The following is a 21,949-nucleotide window of genomic DNA, read 5'->3' on the forward strand; positions in this document are numbered from 1 at the left end:
TACATTGTTAAGTTTTTCACTAAATATTTAATAAATTTGTTATATAATAACATTGAAACTTATAGTTGTCTTTTTAACTTATTTTATATGCCGCTAACTATGACTCAATGATAGAGAGGAGTTCTTAAATATTAGCTGACCAATGTAACGTATAGGAAAACTCGATATTGAAAAGTTACTGACCAATTTCTTAGCTGACCCAACGTATAGGAAAACTCGATATTGAAAAGTTACTGAAAATGGACTATGATACATTTATCATGTATTATACACATATTAGGTGACTTTTATTCAGGCAATTGCGCTTGCACTTATTCACTAGCACACTCATTCAATCAATCACTCACTATCAATCACTCACTATCAATAACTCTTTCACTCACACAATCACTCAATCAATCACTACTCACTAGCTCATTCACTCAAAAAAAAAATAGGCCATGGTAAGAGCGCCTCCACGTGGTGTGGCCTGGATGTAGACAGTTTTATTTCTATCTTTTACTGATAAAAAGACATCTACTGTATCTGCAACGAAACGCTCTTGGAATAACAAAAAGAATATTCGTCAATTCAATTAATTATTTCATATGACATTATAACATTTAAAACACTGAAAACAAACATAACAAACAGAAAAACTTAAAAAATAAAAATCCTTCTTTGTTTATATGGTCAGCAATTCGTCAGCAAATCTCTTCTATTCCTATATGGTCAGCTAATCGGTCAGCAGTTTGGCACGACCCACATTACAGCGTATATGGGCCTTTAAGAACGAGCATGCGCTAAGGAGGACATCAATTTACTTCCTTATTGGTTTCTATGATCAACAAACATCAAGGTAACTAAAATTTGTATTTCTTTAATTGTGTGTTTTATTCAGTTAACGGCACACCATTGCTAGCTTCTATGGGGTTTTCTTAAAAGAAATCATGTTTAAAACGTCATTAAAGGACTTCTGAATGTGGATTTCGGTCATTACATGTACTTTCGTTTTAGACAAACAAAATGTTATATTCGTTTTGGCTGCTCTTGGCTGGTTTACTGATTTATTAATATCTCGTGAACTGTCTAATTCGTAATTATAGATGGAAGTATCTGGAAAAAGGCGTGACCCTGACCTTAACAAGGGCTCCGATGACACAACTGTCTTCTGTCAGCCGTGTGAAGAGGAGGGCAAACGCTCTGTAGCCCAGGGATTCTGTCAGACCTGCCAAGAGTACATGTGTGATCCCTGTATCAAGGCCCATAAGAAATTCAAGGTGTCCAGAAACCACATTATGTTGTCCAAAGATAAGATGCCGTCCTTCTACCCGTCCACTAAGCAGTCTGACATCGGTGTAACTGAATATTGTAAAACACATCCGAATGAGATGATCAAGTTTTACTGTCCGACCCACAGCGACCTTGGTTGTGGTGACTGTGTAGTCATCGGTCATCGCACGTGCAAAGTCGACTACATTGCTGATGTGTCTAAGGATTTCACCAATGAAAGGGAATTCAGGGAGCTGGAACCATCTATTAAACGAGCGGAAGATCTTCTATCTGGGTACATAAGTAAAGTAAAGAAGCTTTTTGACGAGGTCGAACACCAGTCTAAGGATGAGATCGACAGACTGAGAAAGTTCCGTGCAGAAATCAATACCTACCTGGACCGACGCGAGAAGGAGTTGCTCGGCAATATCCAGGAAATGAAGACCAATGAAGAAAGCGCGCTGACTGAACTGAAGACTGATTGTGAGTTGGCAAAATGCGGACTTGTGGCCACTAGGACAGAACTGACTTCCGGTACCGACTCGGTGAACCAGCGGTACGTGACGGCAAGGAGAGCCCAGAAGGAACTACGGGGTATTCATGACAAGATGGAAAAGATGGCTGGTAGGATGAAGGCCCGGAAGTATCGATTTGTTGAAGACGCGGACACGAAACGGCTGCTGGGATCGAAAATGGGCCTTGGAACACTGAACATGGCGGGAGAGCTTGGTAGGAATAGAATGCTTAATTATTACTATCTCCCAATAAGTTAGACTTAGTGTAGTATGTTGTGTTCTTGTTAAGAATGGTCATAAAAGGTAATTGCTAAAATTATGAAATACAGTTTCATACTTTGGTTTAATGTTTTATTACAAGCTTATTGATCTACATTAAATATCTACTGGTCAATTGGGTAAACCAGTCTAGTTTCAAGTACACTGTAAATAAACAAAAGAGGGCCTTTGAACGAACAACAACGCTCGTCTGTTTTTCCCCATTCGCTATAACTCGTTAATTATAACAGTAATTGACCTTGCTTAAAACGTGCCTACTGTCTGTAGCACCATTGAGTACTGGGGTACTGTTTTGGACGCGTTTTTATGGCTATTGAGAAAATCAATATCTTTTGTAATGTTGAATCTTTACCGTCCCTACCAAAATAGAGATACGACTGGGGGACAAATCAGTATTTGCATTATATGACAGGGGACAAAATTGTTCAACCTTTAGACATTGGATTTAGCGTTTATATGCACATATTTGCACCTGGGATAAATCTGCCACGGTGGCCAAGTTGTCCCCGAGGTAAATCTCGTCACAAAACGTGGTTTAAAATAGCAAATAGTGCCTTAGGATCGTATTAAAAATAATACTTGTTAATACTTTTAAAGATCAGCACTCATTTAACTCAATAAACAAGCACCTTGACATGCTTAAACATTTGATTGATTTAACAGAGAAGATTTTAAGTTGAATATCATACGACTATAACGTTTTTACCATAGATGCATTTGACATCATTAAAAGTGTAATTTTGTTGATAAAAACTAACCTATTGTTCACAATATATCCAATTAGTGTATGTGTGTGCGTGCCTGCGTCGGTGCGCGCGTGCGTGTGTGTGTGTGCGTGTGTGTGTGCGTGTGTGTGTGTGTGTGCGTGCGTGCGTGCGTGCGTGCCTGTGTGTGTGTGTGCACGGACGCACGTGCGTGGGTGCATGTGTGGGGGATGAGTGTTTGCGTGAGCGGATACGTGTGTGTGCGCGCGCGCGTGTGCGAGAGTGCGTGTGTATGTGTGTGTGTGCAGGTGCATGTGAGAGTGTGAGCAGGTGCGTATGAGAGTGCGTGCGGGTGAAGATGAGAGTGTGTGCGGGTGAGAGTGTGTGCGGGTGAGCGGGTGAGCGGGTGAGTGTATGCAGGTGAGAGTTTGTCCGGGTGCGGGTGAGAGTGTGTGCGGGTGCAAGTGAGAGTGTGTGCGGGTGAGAGTGTGTGTGGTGCGGATGAGAGTGTGTGCGGGTGAGAGTGTGTGCGGATGCAGGTGTGCGTGTGTTGGTGCGAGTGTGTGCGGTTGCGGGTAGGAATGTGTGTAGGTGCGAGTGAGAGTTTAGCGAGTGATAGTGTGTAGAGGTGCACTTGAGTTAAGAGTGTTTTTGGGTGAGAGTGTGTGCGGGTGAAGACGAGAGTGTGTGCGGTCACGGGGAAGAGTGTGTGGTTGCTGGTGAGAGGTTTTGGGGGTGCGGGTGAGAGTGGGTTCAGGTGAGAGTGTATGCAGGTGCGACGGTGTGCAGTAGCGAGTGCGAGTGAGATTGTGAAGGTGCGAGTGTGTGTGTGTGTGTGTGCGAGTGATTTTGTGTAGGTAACAGTGAGTGCAGGTGCGTGAGAGTGTTTGCGGATGACGGTGAGAGTGGGTGCGGGTGAGAGTGTGAGCGAGGGCGGATAAGAATGTTTGCGGGTGTGGGTGAGAGTTTGTCCGGTTGCGGATGAGAATGTGTGTAGGTGCGGGTGTGAGTGTATGCGAATGAGAGTGTATGCAGGTGCACCTGAGAGTGTGTGCAGGTTTGAGTTAGTGTGTGTGGGGTTGAGAATGTGTGCGGGTGCGGGTGAGAGTGTGTGCGGCCACGGGGGAGAGTGTGTGCGGTTGCGGGTGAGAGTGTGTGCGGGTGCGGGTGAGAATTTGCCCTGGTATGAGTATATGCAGATGAGAGTGTGTGCGGGTGCGAGTGAGAGTGTGAGCGGTTGCGCGTGAAAGAGTGCGCGAGTGAGAGTAGAGTGGGTGCGAGTGTGAGCGGGTGCGAGTAAGGGGATGGGCGGGTTCAAGTGAGAGTTAGTGCAGGTGCGGATGAGAGTGAGTGCGGTTGCGGATGAGAGTGTGTGTGGCAGCGGGTGAGAATGTATGCAGGTGCGAGTGAGAGTGTGTGTGGGTGAGGTTGAGAGTATGTGTGGGTGAGGTTGAGGGTGTGTTCGGATGCGGGTAAGACTGTTTGCAAGTGCGAGTTCGAGTGAAAGAGTGTGCGGTGCAGGTGTTTGCGGGTGATAGTGTGTATGCGTGCGAGCAAGAGTGTGTGCAGGTGCAAGTGAGAGTGTATGCATGTTTAATTTAGAGTGTGTGCGGGTGCGGTTTAGATTGGGTGCGAGTGCGGGTGAGATTGTGTGCGGTTGCGAGTGAGAATGTGTGCAGGTGCGAGTGAGAGTTTGTGCAGATGCGAGTGAGATTTTGTGCAGGTGAGGATGAGAGTGTGTGCGGTTGCGGGTGAGAATGTGTGCAGGTGCGAGTGAGAGTTTGTGCAGATGCAAGTGGGATTTTGTGCGGGCGAGGATGAGAGTGTGTGTGGGTGCGGGTAAAAGTATGTGCAGGTGCGATTGGGAATGTGAGCGGGTGCCGGTGAGAGTTTGTGCGCGTGCGGGTGAGAGTGTGCGCGGATGAGAGCGTGCGGGTGAGGGTTAGCGTGTGTGCAGGTGCGAGTGTATGCGGATGCGGGTTTGAGTGTTTGTCGGGACGGATGTGAGTGTGTGCGAGTGAGAGTGTGTGCAGGTGCAAGTGATAGTGTGTGCAGGTTTGAGTAAGAGTGTTTGCAGGTTTGAGTTGAGTGAGTGCGGGTGCAGGTGTGAGTGTGTGCAGGTACGGGTGAGATTCTGTGCGGTTGCGGATGAGAGTGTGTGCAGGTGCAAGTGAGAGTGTATGCGGATACGGGTGAGAGTGTGTTCGATGCGGCTGAGAGTTTATGCAGATGCGGGTGAGAGTGTGTGCAGGTGCACCGGTGTGCAGTAGCGAGTGTGTGCGGGTGCGATTGAGAGTGTGCGGATGCGAGTGAGAGTGTGTGCGAGTGAGAGTGTGTGCAGGTGCGAGTGAGAATGAGTGCAACTGAGGGCTAGAACGTGTGAAGGTAAGGGTTAGAGTGTGTGCGGGTGCAGGTGAGAGTTTGTGCGGGTGCAGGTTAGAGTGTGTGCGAGTGCGGGTGAGAGTGTGTGCAGGTGCGGTAGCATCGGTGTGCGGCTGCGAGTGTATACGGATGCAAGTGAGATTGTGTGCGAGTGAGAGTGTGTGCGTGTGCGAGTGAGAATGTGTGCGGGTGCGATTGAGGGTGAGGGTGTGTGCGAGTGAGGTCGAGTGTGTTGGGGTAGAGAGTGTGTACAGGTGCGTTAGTGTACGAGTGAGAGTGTGTGCGGGTGCGAGCGAGAATCTGTGCGGGTGCGTGTTGGGTTGAGTGCGAGTGAGGGTGTGTGTGGGCGAGTGAGAGTGTGTGCGGGTGAAAATATGTGTAGGTGCTGATAAGGGTTTTGCGGGTTCGGTTGAGAATTTGCGCATGTTCGAGTGAGTGAAGGTTAGGGTGTGTGCGGGTGCGGTTGAGATAGTGTGTAGGTGCGAGTGAGAGTGTGCCCTGGTGAGAGTGTGTGCGGTGCAAGTGATAGTGCGTGCGGCTGCGAATGAGAGTGTGTGCGGGTGCAAATGAGAGTGTGGTCGGTTACGGGTGTGTATGTGTGCAGGTGTGATTGTGCGGGTGTGTGCGGGTGCGGTAGAGAATGTGTCCAAGTGTGTGCTGGTGCGGTTGAGTTTGCGAAGGTGCGCCTGAGAGTATGTGCAGGTGCGAGTGTGTGCGGGTGCGGGCTGGAGTGTGTGCAGGTGCCAGTTTGTTCAGGTGCGAGCGTGCGAGTGCTTTCGTCAATGCCTTTATGAAGTGAAGTCCAATTATGTAAAAACAGTGTTTTAATTAGTCTGATGAATATGTATACAAGGACAACTGTACTCGATAAATGGTGTGTTTCGCTGACATAACGACATTTATAGTGATGGGAACATTGACATGTTTTTTAACATATTTATTTGATTTTAACAACTTCTTTGTCCTTTTCAATGAAAAAAGTACTCATTTCATGTACTTTTGATCAGAAATATTTTTATTAACGCTTCATATTTTAATTCTGAGTCTACACACGAAAATTGTTGAAGCAAACATGTTTCTAAGTCGAAACCCTCATCATAACATGTATTTATAATTACTGTTTATTCCGTGGTGGCTGTCGTGTAAGTTTACCTTAAACAAACTGGCTATTGAAGTTGTGACTTTATACAAGTATTTACACTTACATTTATAAGATCAAAGTGACTAAAGATATACATGTAGTCCTTATTATTTTAGTTCCAGTTATTGACCTCGCTACTATGACGTGGAAGAAGGAAGCGGATATCCTGGTCAGAACGTGTCAGGACAAGGAAACCTGCTGTATCACGGGCTCATCCCTGCTCTCGCCTGGTTTCTTCCTCCTGGTTGACCGTGGTAACAACTGTGTCAAACTGGTAGACATCAGCACCTGCACCGTCACGTCCCGCCTCCAGCTACCAGGCCAGCCATGGGACGTGTGTGTGCTCCCCGGTGACCAGGCCGCCGTTACAGTCAAGTCCATGATTCAGCTGCTGTCTACGAAGGGAGGACAGCTGTCGTGCGGAAAGGAAATTAAAGTATCATCTAGTTGTTTTGGTATTGCGTTTAACAACAATAGATTATACGTTTCGTATACACAAACCCCGCGTGTTGAAGTGATGACATTGGATGGGCATATCCAAACAGATGATAGAAGACAACTTTTCAAAGCACCATGTTACCTGACTGTGTCAGCTTCAACACCGCCGACCCTTCACGTGTCTGACATTGCTGCCCACACCGTCCTCCAGCTGACCCTTGACGGGAAGGTTCTGCGGGAGTACCAAGACAAGCAGCTCGTCGGTCCCACGTCCGTGGTGAAGGTAGGGCCCGGCCAGCTGCTCGTGTGTGGATCTGCCAGCCACAACGTGATGCTGCTAACGGAGAGGGACGGCAAGATGGCGGAAATACTGGGAAAGAAGAACGGACTGACCAACCCCTGCTCCGTGTCCTTCTGTCCTCACACACGTGCCATAGTTGTCGGAATGGGCAGTAATGACTCACTGAAGGTCTTTAATGCAAAGTGACACCTTTTCTTTATCAGTCGTGATTTTGCTCTCTTTGGCGGAAATTACCATGTATTCAATGCTTTTTGAGCAAGTGAATAGTAATAGCAATCATATTTAATGTTCAACATGCGCTTATTTATTCGTTGTAACCGAGTTCTATCAAACTGAATGAACATTGCTAATTATATAAATCAATAATGGAAATACTAAAATAATGTTGTATCAGTCTCAGAAGTTTTGTAATTAGTCAGAAAAGCCATTGATGCTTTATAACAGTCATGTATTTAATAAATATTAAGGGTATTTTGCAGTTTTATTTTGAAAAACACTAGGATAACGAATTAGTGTAAATATTGTAATACTATTAAACACTTATTCAATCATATTTTGGTGTTTACTACTTTTGTTTTTTTATGTTCTTTATATTGATCTTTGATTTTACAAAATGATCATTAACTTATATAAAAATAATTATTTAAACAGATGTATACTTTTTATGGTTTTGAAGGTAAAATAAAGTGTTTGACTTTCAGTAAAGAAAAATTTAGTAGGTTTTCATATCATTATCATATGAAGAATATTTAAAATGGAAATTTCCGCGTGAATATTCCATAGGAATAGTACAAATAAAAAATCTCTTAAAAATGACAAACATGTCTTTAGATCTCAATTTATCTTCTTTGGACGTTTGCCTACTGAATGTTATTGTATTGTTATTGACAATGCATGTAACCTGTCTTAATTTAGACATAGAATGAAAATAACCGTATATTTCTTACAAGGGAATCTTGGGTGTAATTACTTTTACAACAATTTTGTAGTATTGTGCGACTTGATTTCTGTATTAACCTTTAACTAATAAATGAATTTAATTTTTAGCCATCTTCTTATGGGTTTATGTATCTAAATTATTGATTTTTGAAATTTGATTATAATCTGCAACAAAACCCAACCAGTTTTCTATTATTTGCATGTATGTATTTAACATGCGGTGATAAACCTTTTTGACTGTTTCAATTTCAATGAGCTATTTACAAGTCATATATCAACTAAGTTCAACTGCATTATTTTCAAAACCTATATAATTATTATCCCACTATGATGCCACTCGGTCACAGTGCTTGTTTGTGGGTTTCAGGTTTCGGTGAAGTTTGATCTTGGGGGTATTCGCCCTAGTTTATCCAGAGTTATGCCCATTTTACATTAAAAATAGTAGACCTGTGTATATATCATGCACGCAGCTACTTAAGTTAAAATTATTATTCAATTATGATGCAACTCAGTCACAGCATGTGTGTGCAAGTTCTAGGCAAGTTCCATCATGGAGTAAATCAATTGTACGAGTAACTCTAGAGTTCTGCCTGTTTTTCCATTAAAAAATAAAAGTGTATATTGTGTGTATACGTGTATATATATATATATATGCAGTTTCGTGCACTACAAACAACATATAACATTCGAAAACTTACAATAATCAAAATTATAACAATACAATGAATGGTATATATTTGGTATATATGATTATATTTTTATATTCATATTCATACACACAAATATAAACACAGACATATCCACATATAACACACATACTTATGTTGGATATAATGCAATATTTCTCAATAAGTTCGAAAGCCTTGTATAAACATACTCAGATTTTTTAAAGATATTTCAATTTCTGTCTTGATCAACGCAATTAATTTATACATACTAGGATATTGTCTATAATACCTAGGTATAAATCTCATTCTTAGTTCATAAAACAATGTGCACTCTAGAAGAAAGTAGTATTCATCTTCTAATAAAGAACAAACAGTGCATTTACGATCATTTAGGGGCTTCGAATGCGGTCTATTCCATCGACCCGTTTCAATGCTTAATCTATGTGACGATAGCCGCAGTTTGGACACCGACATTCAAAATTTAGTAATATTTATTATGGTGAAATATGGTTGAAATCTAAATCCACACATTTTTTGTAAAATCAAGCCCTACTGGACATGTCTAATCTATTTTGCCAATCTAGCATAAAATTATCTTTCAACCTTTGTTTAACAAGACACAAAAATATCTTAATATTTCCAATTTTTTGATAAAACCAGGCATCATATGTTGGGATGCTGTTCCATATTTGTTTACAGCATGTTATATATTGAATTGTACGCTAAGACACGTTTTTTCTTCAATCAGCTTTCATCATAATAGTATTTATTCATCATTCAAATAATTGAATTTTATTTCTATGCTATACTCTGGCCTCCATTTATTTAGAGTCTAGCTGTGTTTTGCTTCATGACCCGGTGATACATCTCACTGAATACATGCCATTTCACAAGTACAACTCTTGAAAGCGCTGCATGATACCACCGGAAGTTAGTAGCTTCCTTATTGGAAATAACTTTCCCCGAAAGGATATTGGAACTAGGCACAAAACATACAAAACATGTGCTATCAATCCGTTTTGATTAACTTTTATATAGTAAAGGTTCGTTCATCGAAAATTATTTCACGTATGTTACCCAGTTAGTTCTATTACAATATGTAACTATATCTTGAAATTATGATGTTTGGAATGTTTAACGTTTGATTTGATAGCCATTTTCGTCCAAAAGCATGTGTTTAGGAGTTCTATGCCATTCCCATTGGTGATATAACTTATGCCGTCTAATGTAAAATTGTATTTTCTTACAAAGTAAGATTACGTCAGGTACAAATAAACGACTGATTAAGACATTTTCATCTGACTCTCGCATATGTACATGTTAATTCCCAGACGACAACATTAATGACCAATATGACTGAACTTTCTTCATAATCTGAATATTCGAGTAATTTCATATTTTGCATATTGTATTAGGCAATATATTATAACCTGTCCTTGTTTATACTAAAGAATACATTTGTTTGCTTATATAAAAAGCCAAAAATCCGCCAACTTGATAGATCTGGGGCCGTATTCAATAAGCATCTTAGTAACAATTTTCAACTTAGTGAAAAATAGCCTTTTTTCTAATTTGAATTTTAAGAAAACGAACAATGTTTGTACACCAAAAATATGAAAATAAGCAAGAATATGGTCTGAACAATATATGCATATAAATAAACCTGATGAAAAGTAGCGGGTATTTAAAATAATCAATGTCAAAAATTACGAAATTACGACTAAGTTGAAAATATTCACTAAGATGCTTATTGAATACGGCCCCTGAATTGAAAATAAATTATGCTTACTGTATTGATTATGAGCGATGTTTATGCTACGCCAAAATGATCAGGTTTCGTGAAGAATAAACTGACATTATCTCTCCGAAATCGATTTCATTACGAGAAATGTAAAGAAGCTGTTTTATAATTTACTGAAGGTATCAATTTAAATTATTATTTGACGTTTGTTATTTAAGTTGAAAGATTTTAAGACAGACATTGTTAACTCAACGTATATCAATGAAATAAATTGGAGCATATTTGGCTTTATTTAGAGGGTTTTATGGAATAGTAGCATTTGTTTGAAAATGTAGAAAACATTTCCCAAGATTGTTTATTTCCAAGTACATGAAGACACATTGACTCTGATCGTTTCTCGAATTGTATCACATTTAACATTATTATAGGTTTTAAGACTTCAGCATGTCTCTGTGTCATGTCAATGTTAGGTTTAACTACTTTCAATGTAGACGCCTTCATCATTTACCCTGTTTAAATAGTAATTGCTTTGACATAAAGTTCAAGTTGAATCAGATTTGCCAAACCCTATTTACATCATTTACCAATGGAAGGCAACCTCATGTAATTGAATTTCACTGTCTCCATGGCGACTGATGCTGCTGCTACTGCTGATTTACATTTGTTTTGCATGTACTATTGCCTGTGTATGAACAGGTACAAATGGATCTTGTGAGTTAATTATCACTGGCGCTCTTGTAGTGGTCTGATTCTGACAAGTATTAGAGATTGACTTGTGGAAAGACGTACGGATAAAGGGCTGACACTGTATTGAATGACTATTGCAATTGTTAAATGCGTTATATATTGCAGTATTAGTTACAAAATTGATCGTAGCATATAGCAGGATCGAGCGAAGCAAAATTACAAAGTGTGAAAACAGCACCTAGTGCCAATAAGTACCACGAGCCAATAAAACATAGGAGCTAAAACCAGCTATGCAATATTTATTCCGCATCAAAACATAAAAAACATCTTTAGTCCAGGTTTATAGAGCAATTATATTACATGCGCACGGTCTACACTCCGAATTATGTGTCGGAAATAAATGTATTTAAAAGCATGTTTAATCTGTACGCGCTGATTTTGACGTTTTGATTATCTTGTCTAGTGTATGTTAAGCCTTAACCTTGTGCAATTAAACAGGAAATTCTTTCATGTGTTAGCTGCTCGGATTGCCCCTCTTGTTTCAATTGTTTTATTTCATGGAAATAATAATCTTGACGAAGAAACCTCAAGCAAAGAACACTATATATTTGTGTTTTGGAGTGGTATTTAAAGTTCATTCGCCTTGAACCTAAGACTCATTGTGAACGTGCTTCCAGAAGATATTTACCAATGACCAAGAAAGCAATCCATTTAGGGATAATATACGGGAACACGTATCTGCTTGTCATGCATGTTATTTCTATTTTTCGAATACACTAAATAACACAATGTCTACAAGTATTCAATTTAAAAAGAATATAATATGTAAGTAAATTATCACAAGTCTTCTTTTGTTGTTTTATTACGTCGTGTGTCCCTTGTTTAGTGTATGTTGGGCCCAAATTCGGTGTCTTTTAACACGGTGTTTGTTGAATGTTTGACTGCCATTTAAATCATATTAATATATATAACTAAATATTTTATATGTCCTTGTACTTTAAGTATGTTTTATATTTACAATGTGCATCATAATGTTTTATTCTATGAAAAACTTTTTTTATAGATACTTAAATAAATGTTAATTCTGTACAACCATTTTTTGTTCGTTTGGCTATAATTTGTATGATAGTATCAGACATTTTTTACAGAAATGATCAATTTGTCATTAAAATTTGCAAGCAAAAAAAACCCAGAGTTCATGGTGTTCAATAGATAGGTTTACAATATGGTGGTTTATGAAATATGTCAAATATTTGTCCCAAGTCTTTTCTTTTAATTTACCTGATAGATCTCATTTTCCAGAAAAAAATAAAATATTTTTCCTACCTACCGACCCACCTGTAAAATTTAGGGTCGGTAAAGGCATTTTTTTATTAATTTAGGCCTTAGCGTTGTCCATATGTTTCCTTTTGATATAACACTCAACCTTGAATGCGGTATACAGCCAAAAGGAACAATATAGCCCAAAAGTGTGGTTCTTTAACAACGATGAATGACAGTTGCGCAACCGAGAGAAGAGAAGAAAGAGGGATAAGGCGCAGTCAAATGAAGGCCGACCAGTTTCGGGGCGCGACAACTGGATTTTGATGCAGTGAATCCCTCGTATTTATAAATTGACACTTATTGACTTTCAGCGAATCTCTACGTTTGAGCCCCGAAAAACAGTTAGGCTTTCTGTTTGCCATGATGAATTATTGATATTTTCATTTCTGCTAACAATCGGAGCCTCAGAGGCGCCGTCTGAGTACTGGTTCATAGAATAACTTTTAAATAATAATAAACGCATTTTTGCTGCTTATCTTCATATATTTACCATTGAGTAGTTTTCCATGTGCCGCTATGAGTAAGTAATACTTTTATAATGCGCTTTGATACTTGGATCTGTTACTATAGTGTTTGCTAGAATATATAGACAAAACGAGCAATTGGAATGCATAGTTTGCGTCTTAGTAAATTAAGTATTTTTAAAATCGTATATTCATGAGCGATATAATGAACAGTTATTACCCTCGAAAGAAAGTGTCTGTCGGATATTAACTTGGTTCAGTGGTAAAACTTATACTAATGGTTATGCTTTCAATAAGTTGCATAAGTTGTAGAAATAGATAATAATAGGATGGTGCTTTATTTCATTACATATTACAAGGACACATGCGTTTGTCGTGACAAATTGTATTTGTATGACTAACTTATAATGCTCCAACCTAATGCACAAAGCATAAAGAGATTGAATTAATTATGGCTGTGACAATCCTAAAATCCGATTGCGTTTTCATGAAGAGTGTAGAAGCTTGGCTGCTAAATAAAATTATTACCACCGATGCTCTTTTATTTTGAAGGTTAACACGTTCAGCAGATATGACGCTCTAATGATCATTGCAATGAAAACCGTTTGTAGATAAGCATATATTTTAATTAACTCATTTGAAATGAGATCGAAAAAAAAATGTTCTTAATGGCAAAAATATTGCTAAGTTGTGGCAACAATATAAATAAAGTGTTGCCGATGTCGCCTCTCTGCAATGTTAATTTTAGACGAGTTTGCCCGTGGTAAAATCAACTACGCTTTGATGCTTTTTGTATTTTATCATTTGCCTATTATCCCCGAATAACCAGAACATGTTTAAAGAACATTAGCGCTTTAATTGAATGCTGAGTCATACTGTATTGTCGAAGGAGTAAATCTTACAATAACGCAGATCTGAAGAACTCCGAGTGCTCGTCTTGATCATTTTATGGCGAGTTGCGTGTCATTTTACAGATATGACGTCCTGTTAAGCTTTGTACTGCTCGCGTGCCAGCTGGATATAATTATTGTTAATTTAATTAATTTAGTAAAATTTTCGCTAGATCTCGTTTTCCCCAATTTGGTCCATTTAGGAAGCTGGTATTTCTCGAAGTAGCCATCAAAATTTAAGTTATTTATGTCTTCCTGTCATTATGTAATCGAAATATATGTTGTTAAAAGCTAGTAAATTATTTAAATGTTTAATAATTTAGGAATTTTTTTTATGTTCATGCAAGGTCTGGGATTTTATTTACATCAAACGTTGAAACGAATGCCTAAAATGAACATGTAATTTAGAAAACAGTCATGGTATGTTATTAAATGACATACATTACATTATTCAGACTTCTATAATTATATGACAGACAAACGTACATAAGCTTTCTTTCCAAATTACACTATACACATAAACTGACAAATGCAAAACTTGGTAATACTCTTATAAAGATTGCGTCGTTTATTTATCGTAATGCTTCGCAATGAAGCCACTACGGCGCAAACATCTTTTTCAAAATTTCCCTAAAAACAGATGCAATTAAGTCGGTAGAAGATTGCCAGCAGAATGTCCCGGGGCATTGCGAACTAATATGGCAGGAAAAACGGTCTTCTTTTAATTCCTTGCTTATCAATCAACGCTAGGGCAATCTGTGGTGGCGGTAATGTTACTTGTCCTAAATGAACTTGTTTTACGTGAAATTTGCTCTCAATATCATTAGAAGACATTATATCAAAGCTAATGATTAAATCACTATTTTCCAGCAGACCGATTTGCTTCCAAAATAAACGTTCGAAAAGAATATTGCCCATAGCCCTCGTGCCTTTGTTTGTTTCTCGTTTCATCCTTTCACATTCTGTGTGAGAAACACGTGCTAACTTTTTCCAGTTCAGAAAATTGTTAATTTTACCCCCCCCCCCCCCCCCCCGCTTAAACACTTTTGACTACAGATGTTTGATTTAAGATGATATTCTCAAGCAATGTTATGCAAAGCAAGAAAGGAATTACGAATGTCTGGCAAATGCAGATCTGTATGGGGATTTAAATTTATACTCATATATAATTTACTATTGGAATTCGGAAAGTTTAATGACATGACGCGTTTGGTTTGACGGTACTTCTTTATAGGAAACCTTAGGTATAAGGATTCAGAACAGAAAATTAGGTAAGAAGTCAAGCGTTCGTTTTGTCAGCCAAGATCACAGCCTACACGTTGTTCAAACCAACAGTTTACATCTTGTTTCACTGACCGTTCCAAGGCGGTAGTCCAAACAGTTATTGGAGAGACAATGTATAAGCTGCAAAGCTGCAAAGTTTAAATTTCCTCCTCAGTTCCGTCGTTTTTATTTTGTATTGTGGATATAAACCTTGTCCATTTTCACTTATTTAATTACCACTCTTATTTTTTTCTAATTATGCGTAAATATTTTAGAAAATGTAAATGATTTATCAAAACAGATAATTGTCTAAACCAACTGTTAATTATTAAAAAACATATGTGTTATCTGACTTTATTGTATTGTGACGTTAGGTGTGTCTCGTTGAGTCTCTTTGATGCATTAGACATTGTGCCTCTGAAATAGGGCAATCGTCAAATATTTGGCTTCTGGGCTTATCCCTGTAGCTTGTACCTTAGCACTTTAATATGAGTATAATGGAAGCAAATTTCCTATCTATGTTCTTACTGTTGCATTGATGATAATACTCACCGGATGTAAACGTGAGCAGAGTGAGAATCATTAGACCCTGGAGCGATAAAAACAGATGACGTTGCCCACGATATTGCAGAGAAGAGATAAACAAACCACTGGGAACGGCCACACAATGGGTGGAATAGACGACAAAATAGGAGCATTTAGCATATAACATTTATAGTTGGAGCTCTATAATGTGTAAAAGGTTTGAGAAATAAAACAAGTGACTTTGAAGAACCACACAAAGACTTAATTAGAAGAACAAATAACAAATAATATCAAACACCAGTTATGTGTTTCACTCGATTTAACAAGACATTTATAACAAAACACGTTTGTTGATCAAATCAGATCCGTACTACAAGGTAATGTGAATATGTCATTAATCAGTGTTATATTTAACACTGCACACGAGGAGAAAAAAACACAAAACAGAAATCATTTTTGAGAACTGCAAAAAGATAAGAATGTAAAATACATCAGCTATGTTTGGCGCTGCACTGCGACAAAGGCGAAAAAAAATGACAAAAAGGGCTCATCGATCTAAGTTGAAAGTTGACAGCATATGTGAATTACAATATACCAGCGCTGCACACGATAGAGCAGAGAAGAATAAAACACAATACTTGGGCTGATCGCATGAACGCAGAACACGCTAAAAGACGGCATGCATATGGCAACTTATCATACATTAGTTATGTTTGGCGCTGTACACAATAAATTAGAGGAAAAATAAAACACGATCCTTGGGCTGATCACAAAGAAACTGCCAAAGATGACAAATTTAATAAAAATCATACATCTGTAAGTTTGGCGCTGCACACAATATAATACAGGATGAAATATACCCAACACTTGGATGGACCGCCAGAATTCTGAAATAGATGACAAAATATGTCGATGGGAATGCGACTTTGATCATTCTCGAATTTTTAAACTGAGAATGTTAATGATGGAAATTAATTAATGCATGGTTCATCTAATATTGCTCTCAATACTAAAGGCTGAAATTAATGTCATAAAGAAAAAAGCCATAAAATAAGACATTTATATACATAGATATAATAAAAGTGTTTTTGAAACATTTTAAAATGTGAATATGTTTCACTAGGGTTTTCCTTATACATTAAAATAACGATGTTGTGTAGTTTCAAAAACAATTGAAAAAATAGGTAAACATTGATCCTTGTAATCCATGTTTGACTTCAATCAATTTCCATCATAATATTATTTATTTATGATCATAATAATCGACTCTCATTTCTTGGCTTTAAACTGGTTCCCATTTATATAGAGTCTGGCTGTGTTTTGCTTTAAGATACATCTATTGAATAAATGTCATGACACAAGTGAAGCTCTTAAAAGCGCTGCATAATATCAGCGGAAGTTAGTAGCTTCCTGATTGGAAATAACTTTCTCTGAAAGGATTTTGGAACTAGGCACAAAACATATGCAAACAATCCTTATCGATTTACCTTTGAACAGTATAAGTTTCTTTCATCGAAGTGTGAGAACTGATGTAACCTTATCGGTCCTATAACTATTTGAAACTGAATTTTGAATTTATGATGTTTTAAATCTTTAACATTATATTTGGCAGTTACTGTTATAAGCATGAATGTAGGGTTTCTAAGCCATTTCCATTGGTGATATAACTAATGCTGTTTAATGTAAATTTGCATTTTCTCGCAAAGTTAGATTACGTAAGCGACAAATAAACGACTGCTTTAAGATATTTTCACCTGGCTCTTGCATGTGTACATGTAAATTTTCAGACGACAATATTAATGGCCAATGTTATTGAACTATCTTCATAATCTGAATATTCCAGTAATTTCACAATTTGTGCATATTAAATTAGGCAATATATTGTAACCTGTCCATTTTGATACTTAGGTTTACATTCGTCTGCTTAAAAAGCCAAAATCAGCCAACTTAATAGATTTAAATCGAAAAATAAATTTAGCTTACGACTTTGATCATGTGCGATGTATATGTTACGCAAACTGATGTGGTTTCGTAAAAAATAAATTTGTTTCTCCAAAATCGATTCTATTAAGCGAAATGTAAAGAAGCTGTTTGATAATTTACTGAAGGTATCAATATCAATATTTATCTGACGTTTGTTACTTTAGTTGAAGTGAAATATTCGAATAAAACGCATTTTCCAAACAGACATTTAAATTTTAACGTGTATCAATGAAATAAGGTTGAGCATAGTTTGCTTTATTGTGAGCATTTTATGGAATAGTTTCATTTATTTGAAAATGTATAAAAAAAAATGCCAAGAGTGTTTATTTCCAAGTATATGAGGGTACATTGACTCTGATCGTTTCTTGAATTGTATCACATTTAACATTATTATAGGTTTTAAGACTTCAGCATGTCTCTGTGTCATGTCAATGTTAGGTTTAACTACTTTCAATGTAGACGCCATTATCATTTACCCTGTTTAATAGTAATTGCTTTGACATTAAGTTCAAGTTGAATCAGATTTGCCAAACCCTATTTACATCATTTACCAATGGAAGGCAACCTCATGTAATTGGATTTCACTGTCTCCATGGCGACTGATGCTGCTTCTGATGAATTACATTCGTTTTGCATGTACTATTGCCTGTGTATGAACAGGTACAAATGGATCTTGTGAGTTAATTACCACTGGCGCTCTTGTAGTGGTCTGATTCTGACAAGTATAAGAGATTAACTTGTGAGAGAAGTACGGACAAAGAGCTGACACTGCATTAAATGACTATTTCATTTGTTAAATGCGTTACATATTGCAATATTAGTTTCAGATTTTGTCGTACCACATAGCAGGATCGAGCGAAGCAACAATACATGGTGTGAAAACAGCATCCATGGCCAAGAAGAGTACTGCTGATATAACATTTGAGCGAAATAGAATTATATAATAATTATTCCATCACATACAAGATATAGTATTCTAGCACACCGGATAGGCATTTCCGGTGAATTCAGCCGTGCTGGAAAACTCCATCTGGCATCCCCCCATGCCAGATGAGTCACGCGCTGTGACGTAATACTTTCAATTTCGTTTATAATACACTTTATGTAATCATAATTATGAGATTTAAATAGATGAGTTCCATTAACATTAACTTTACAAAAATGAACTTTAAAGAAACAAAACAAAATAACCCTATAAAGACGTAATTTCGAAGGAACTTATTGACGTCTGCAGTGAATAAAAATGACTGCGCGTCATGACGTCAGTAAACATCATCGCACGCGCTTTTTGGTGATATGTACAAAAATGCGCTTTTTATGTACTTTCTTCACAAAAAATGTAATTTAATGTATGCAAGAAAAAATATCTATCATGTGTGTCCGTTCCGGATAGAAAAATCCAACCCTCGGGCACGCTGCGTAGCCGGTAACTCGGCAAGCCTCGTTACCTGGCAACGAAAAAGAAATGTATAGATAGAGATATGTTGATGCACGTTTTCAATTTAAAAAGGATTGCATATGTGAGTTATCTGTCATGAGTCTTCCTTTGTTGTTTATGACGTCGTGTGTCTCTTGTTTAGTACGTGTGTGTTGGGCCTAAACCTTGTACCGCTAAGCAGGGGGTTCGTAATTGTTTTACTACTGGGCGTGTTCCTGTAGTTTACATTGTGTAAATGATATCTGGAAAATTGCACAACCGATTGAAGAGAAGAATGAGGGATAAGCTCCAGTCAATTGGTGGCCGACCAGGCTCTAGGCTTGTCAGTTTCATTTGTTTGCAGTGAATCACCTCTATTATATTAAAGGGTACGAATTTAAAAACAATATTTTTTAAATACTTTCATAAGATTGCAACGCTAATGTTAATTTAAAAGCAAGCCAAAGAATCTTTAAATTAACGGCTCTCTGTAATTCAATTGCTGCAAGTGCCGAACACGCTTGAGGGGACAACGGCTAATTTTGTTCTCCCGTATGAAGCATTACATCCCCTTAGCTGCAGTCCATGGCAGAGTACGTTTCCACTTCCGGCAAATAAAATTTAAAACTGTATCTTACAACCATGAATAAATCTCGTGCAACAAGCTAACAAAGCAACACCGTTTTTAAAAATTCCATTTATTTTATGTCCAAGTACAAAATATTAGGTTTTTCTTGGTCCTGCAGGAAGTATTTATTCACAAAAGTCTTATTTTTCACCAATTATATGAGCAAACTTCCTTCTCCGTTTCTATTCGCACGTTTTTTACTCAAAAAAAACTTTTTAACAAACGTTAAACAAAACAACATATTTTGACGACGAAAATATAAGTGAAAAATAACAAAATCCGAGCATTCGCTCCACATGGCTATATTTATCATCGCTCCGGGTTTCAAATAAAAACTGCTATAAGGGACTAGACACCAGGTGGTTCCAAAATCGCCAATATAAGCATAGAATTATAAATACGGCTAGTTTAAGGTCGAGTATTCACTATTTTATATGACTTATGTGATGTAATCCTCTACGGAATCGCACAGAGTGAGATTAGCAAAATGCACCGTATTCAAAATATGTGTGCCAAACTAGTTCTGAATCGGAAGAAATTTAACAGCTCCAAACAAGGTCTTTTTGACCTGCATTGGCTACCAATCAAAGCCAGAATTACATTCAAAATGTTAACCTTCATGTACAACTGCTCTGTTGGTAATTCTCCTGACTACCTTACAGAGATTCTAACAAAACAGACCCCTACAAGGAACTTACGATCCGGTTAGCGGGTGTAAAGTTGTGCCATTATGACCAAAATTGTGAAATGAGTTGCCTCTTAGTATCAGAAACTCAGAAACTGTACAAACTTTTAAGAAGAAATTGAAAACACATTACTTTTGAGACTTTTATGCATTATTTTAGAGACTGTAGTGACTGTGATAGTAACGAAAGTGTATAAAAGAACTGATTTTATTTCTACTTTGTATAACCTTACGTTTACTGTTTACATTTTCCTAAGTCATGAATGCATTATTTTATTACGAACCTGCATCATGGTGAGTTTAATAAATGATTTTTTAGGACTTTATAAGAAATTTATTAGAATTATTTCAGATTGTTTTTTACTTTTTAACTTGTAACAGTTTAGCAGTATAATGTGCATTGATTCTATTAACTTGCTTTTGCATTTATTTTATTTATTTGTACAACGCCTTTGAATACGTATTTATGTTAAAATAGGCGTTAAATCAAACTAAAATGTTTCATGTTTCATAGTTCATTAAAATACATTTTTATCGCCGATTCAGCTGAGTTTACTCGTTTTAAAATAGCGCGTACTGGTTTCCAAGTTTATTGTGTGTATATTTAGCAGGTGACGTTCCCGTGATTAGTACAGATACAAAAACTGACGTAAGCGATGTGATACACCAGTAAGTTAGATTAAATGCGTTGTACACAGCGATATCAACTTTATGTAAGTTGTTGATAATTATCTTTTTTTCTTGCAATGGTATCATCTGGTGTCAAATCCCTATGCACTAAATGGATAGCACACGTCGATGCTTAAATTAACATATATTGATAAAATGGTGGTGGTGTGTAAGCTGATTTATACTCGCGCTCGGGCCTTCAAATGGTCCACTTTAAAAAAAAATGCAACGCAGAGTGAAGATGCCATAGTTTTCTTCTTGCTATTGCCTATTCAGAACTGAACAACTACCAGACAAAGAGCTCGTTTCTGTTACGTTTGAACGTTAGGCCATGTTTTGTATCATGAAAGCACATGTACGTTATGGTTCTGAACTATTAACATGGGAGCATATTGTGTGCAAAAGATTTCCTATTTATAGTCTTCAACATTCCATTGGATGTAGTTTATGTCCCAAATTTTAGCATCCTTTTTTCTTTATATAACTCGTAAATTAAACATGACTAGTACACGTATATCACCTTTTGGTCAAAACTAACTGACCACGTTCATATGCGAGTTTTTAGCAGACAAACTTAAATTTCTATTGCACTATTCCTTGTATTGTACATAATTATCAGTACACGTTATATCACCGTGGGGTCAAAATACACTGACCACGTTTACATGTGAGTTTCTTGTCGACAAACTTAAATGTCTATTGCATTATTCCTATTCATGTAGTTATACACAACTTTTCACTTATATTTCAGAACTACACTTTTGTTGGCCGTGGTTCATCAGTCATGTCTTTGTACTCCAGCAAGAAGAATGCAAAACTGATATAGTTGACCAGAGAGGCGACAATTGCCAAGATTAGGGCCCAGCCGATTTGGTAGTATCCGTTTATCTTGATCCCGTTTAAGAAATACCTGAAATAAAGAAAACAATAGTGCATATACATTTGAAATTAAGAAATAAACAAGATTTTCATACATAATTATTTTGAAATGTATACAGTTTGATGAAAGTCTCTAATTATGTTGTATACTATAAAAATACAATTATAATGTCAGTT

At 37.6% G+C, this 21,949-nt stretch overlaps 2 protein-coding genes across 4 annotated transcripts in view; one reads left to right on the top strand and one right to left on the bottom strand.

Annotated features, from left to right (window-relative positions):
• Positions 1-758: 758 nt before the first annotated feature.
• On the top strand, positions 759-8,057 carry LOC128214503 (uncharacterized). The gene is made up of 3 exons (XM_052921002.1): positions 759-838; positions 1,086-1,980; positions 6,389-8,057. Exons 2-3 carry the CDS (start codon positions 1,086-1,088, stop codon positions 7,195-7,197), a joined length of 1,704 nt encoding a protein of 567 aa, XP_052776962.1. The 5' UTR covers positions 759-838; the 3' UTR covers positions 7,198-8,057.
• Positions 8,058-19,590: 11,533 nt separating this feature from the next.
• The window catches only part of LOC128214815 (uncharacterized), a 52,995-nt gene continuing 50,636 nt past the window's right edge, over positions 19,591-21,949 (bottom strand). For all 3 annotated transcript variants that reach the window (XM_052921483.1, XM_052921484.1, XM_052921485.1), the window contains exon 6: positions 19,591-21,803. In XM_052921483.1, coding sequence (XP_052777443.1) covers positions 21,647-21,803 — 157 coding nt within the window. In that variant the 3' untranslated portion in view covers positions 19,591-21,646. The remainder of the gene's footprint in view (positions 21,804-21,949) is intronic.

Source organism: Mya arenaria, chromosome 13 (assembly GCF_026914265.1).
Source record: "Mya arenaria isolate MELC-2E11 chromosome 13, ASM2691426v1".
Classification (NCBI taxonomy): Eukaryota; Metazoa; Mollusca; class Bivalvia; order Myida; family Myidae; genus Mya; species Mya arenaria.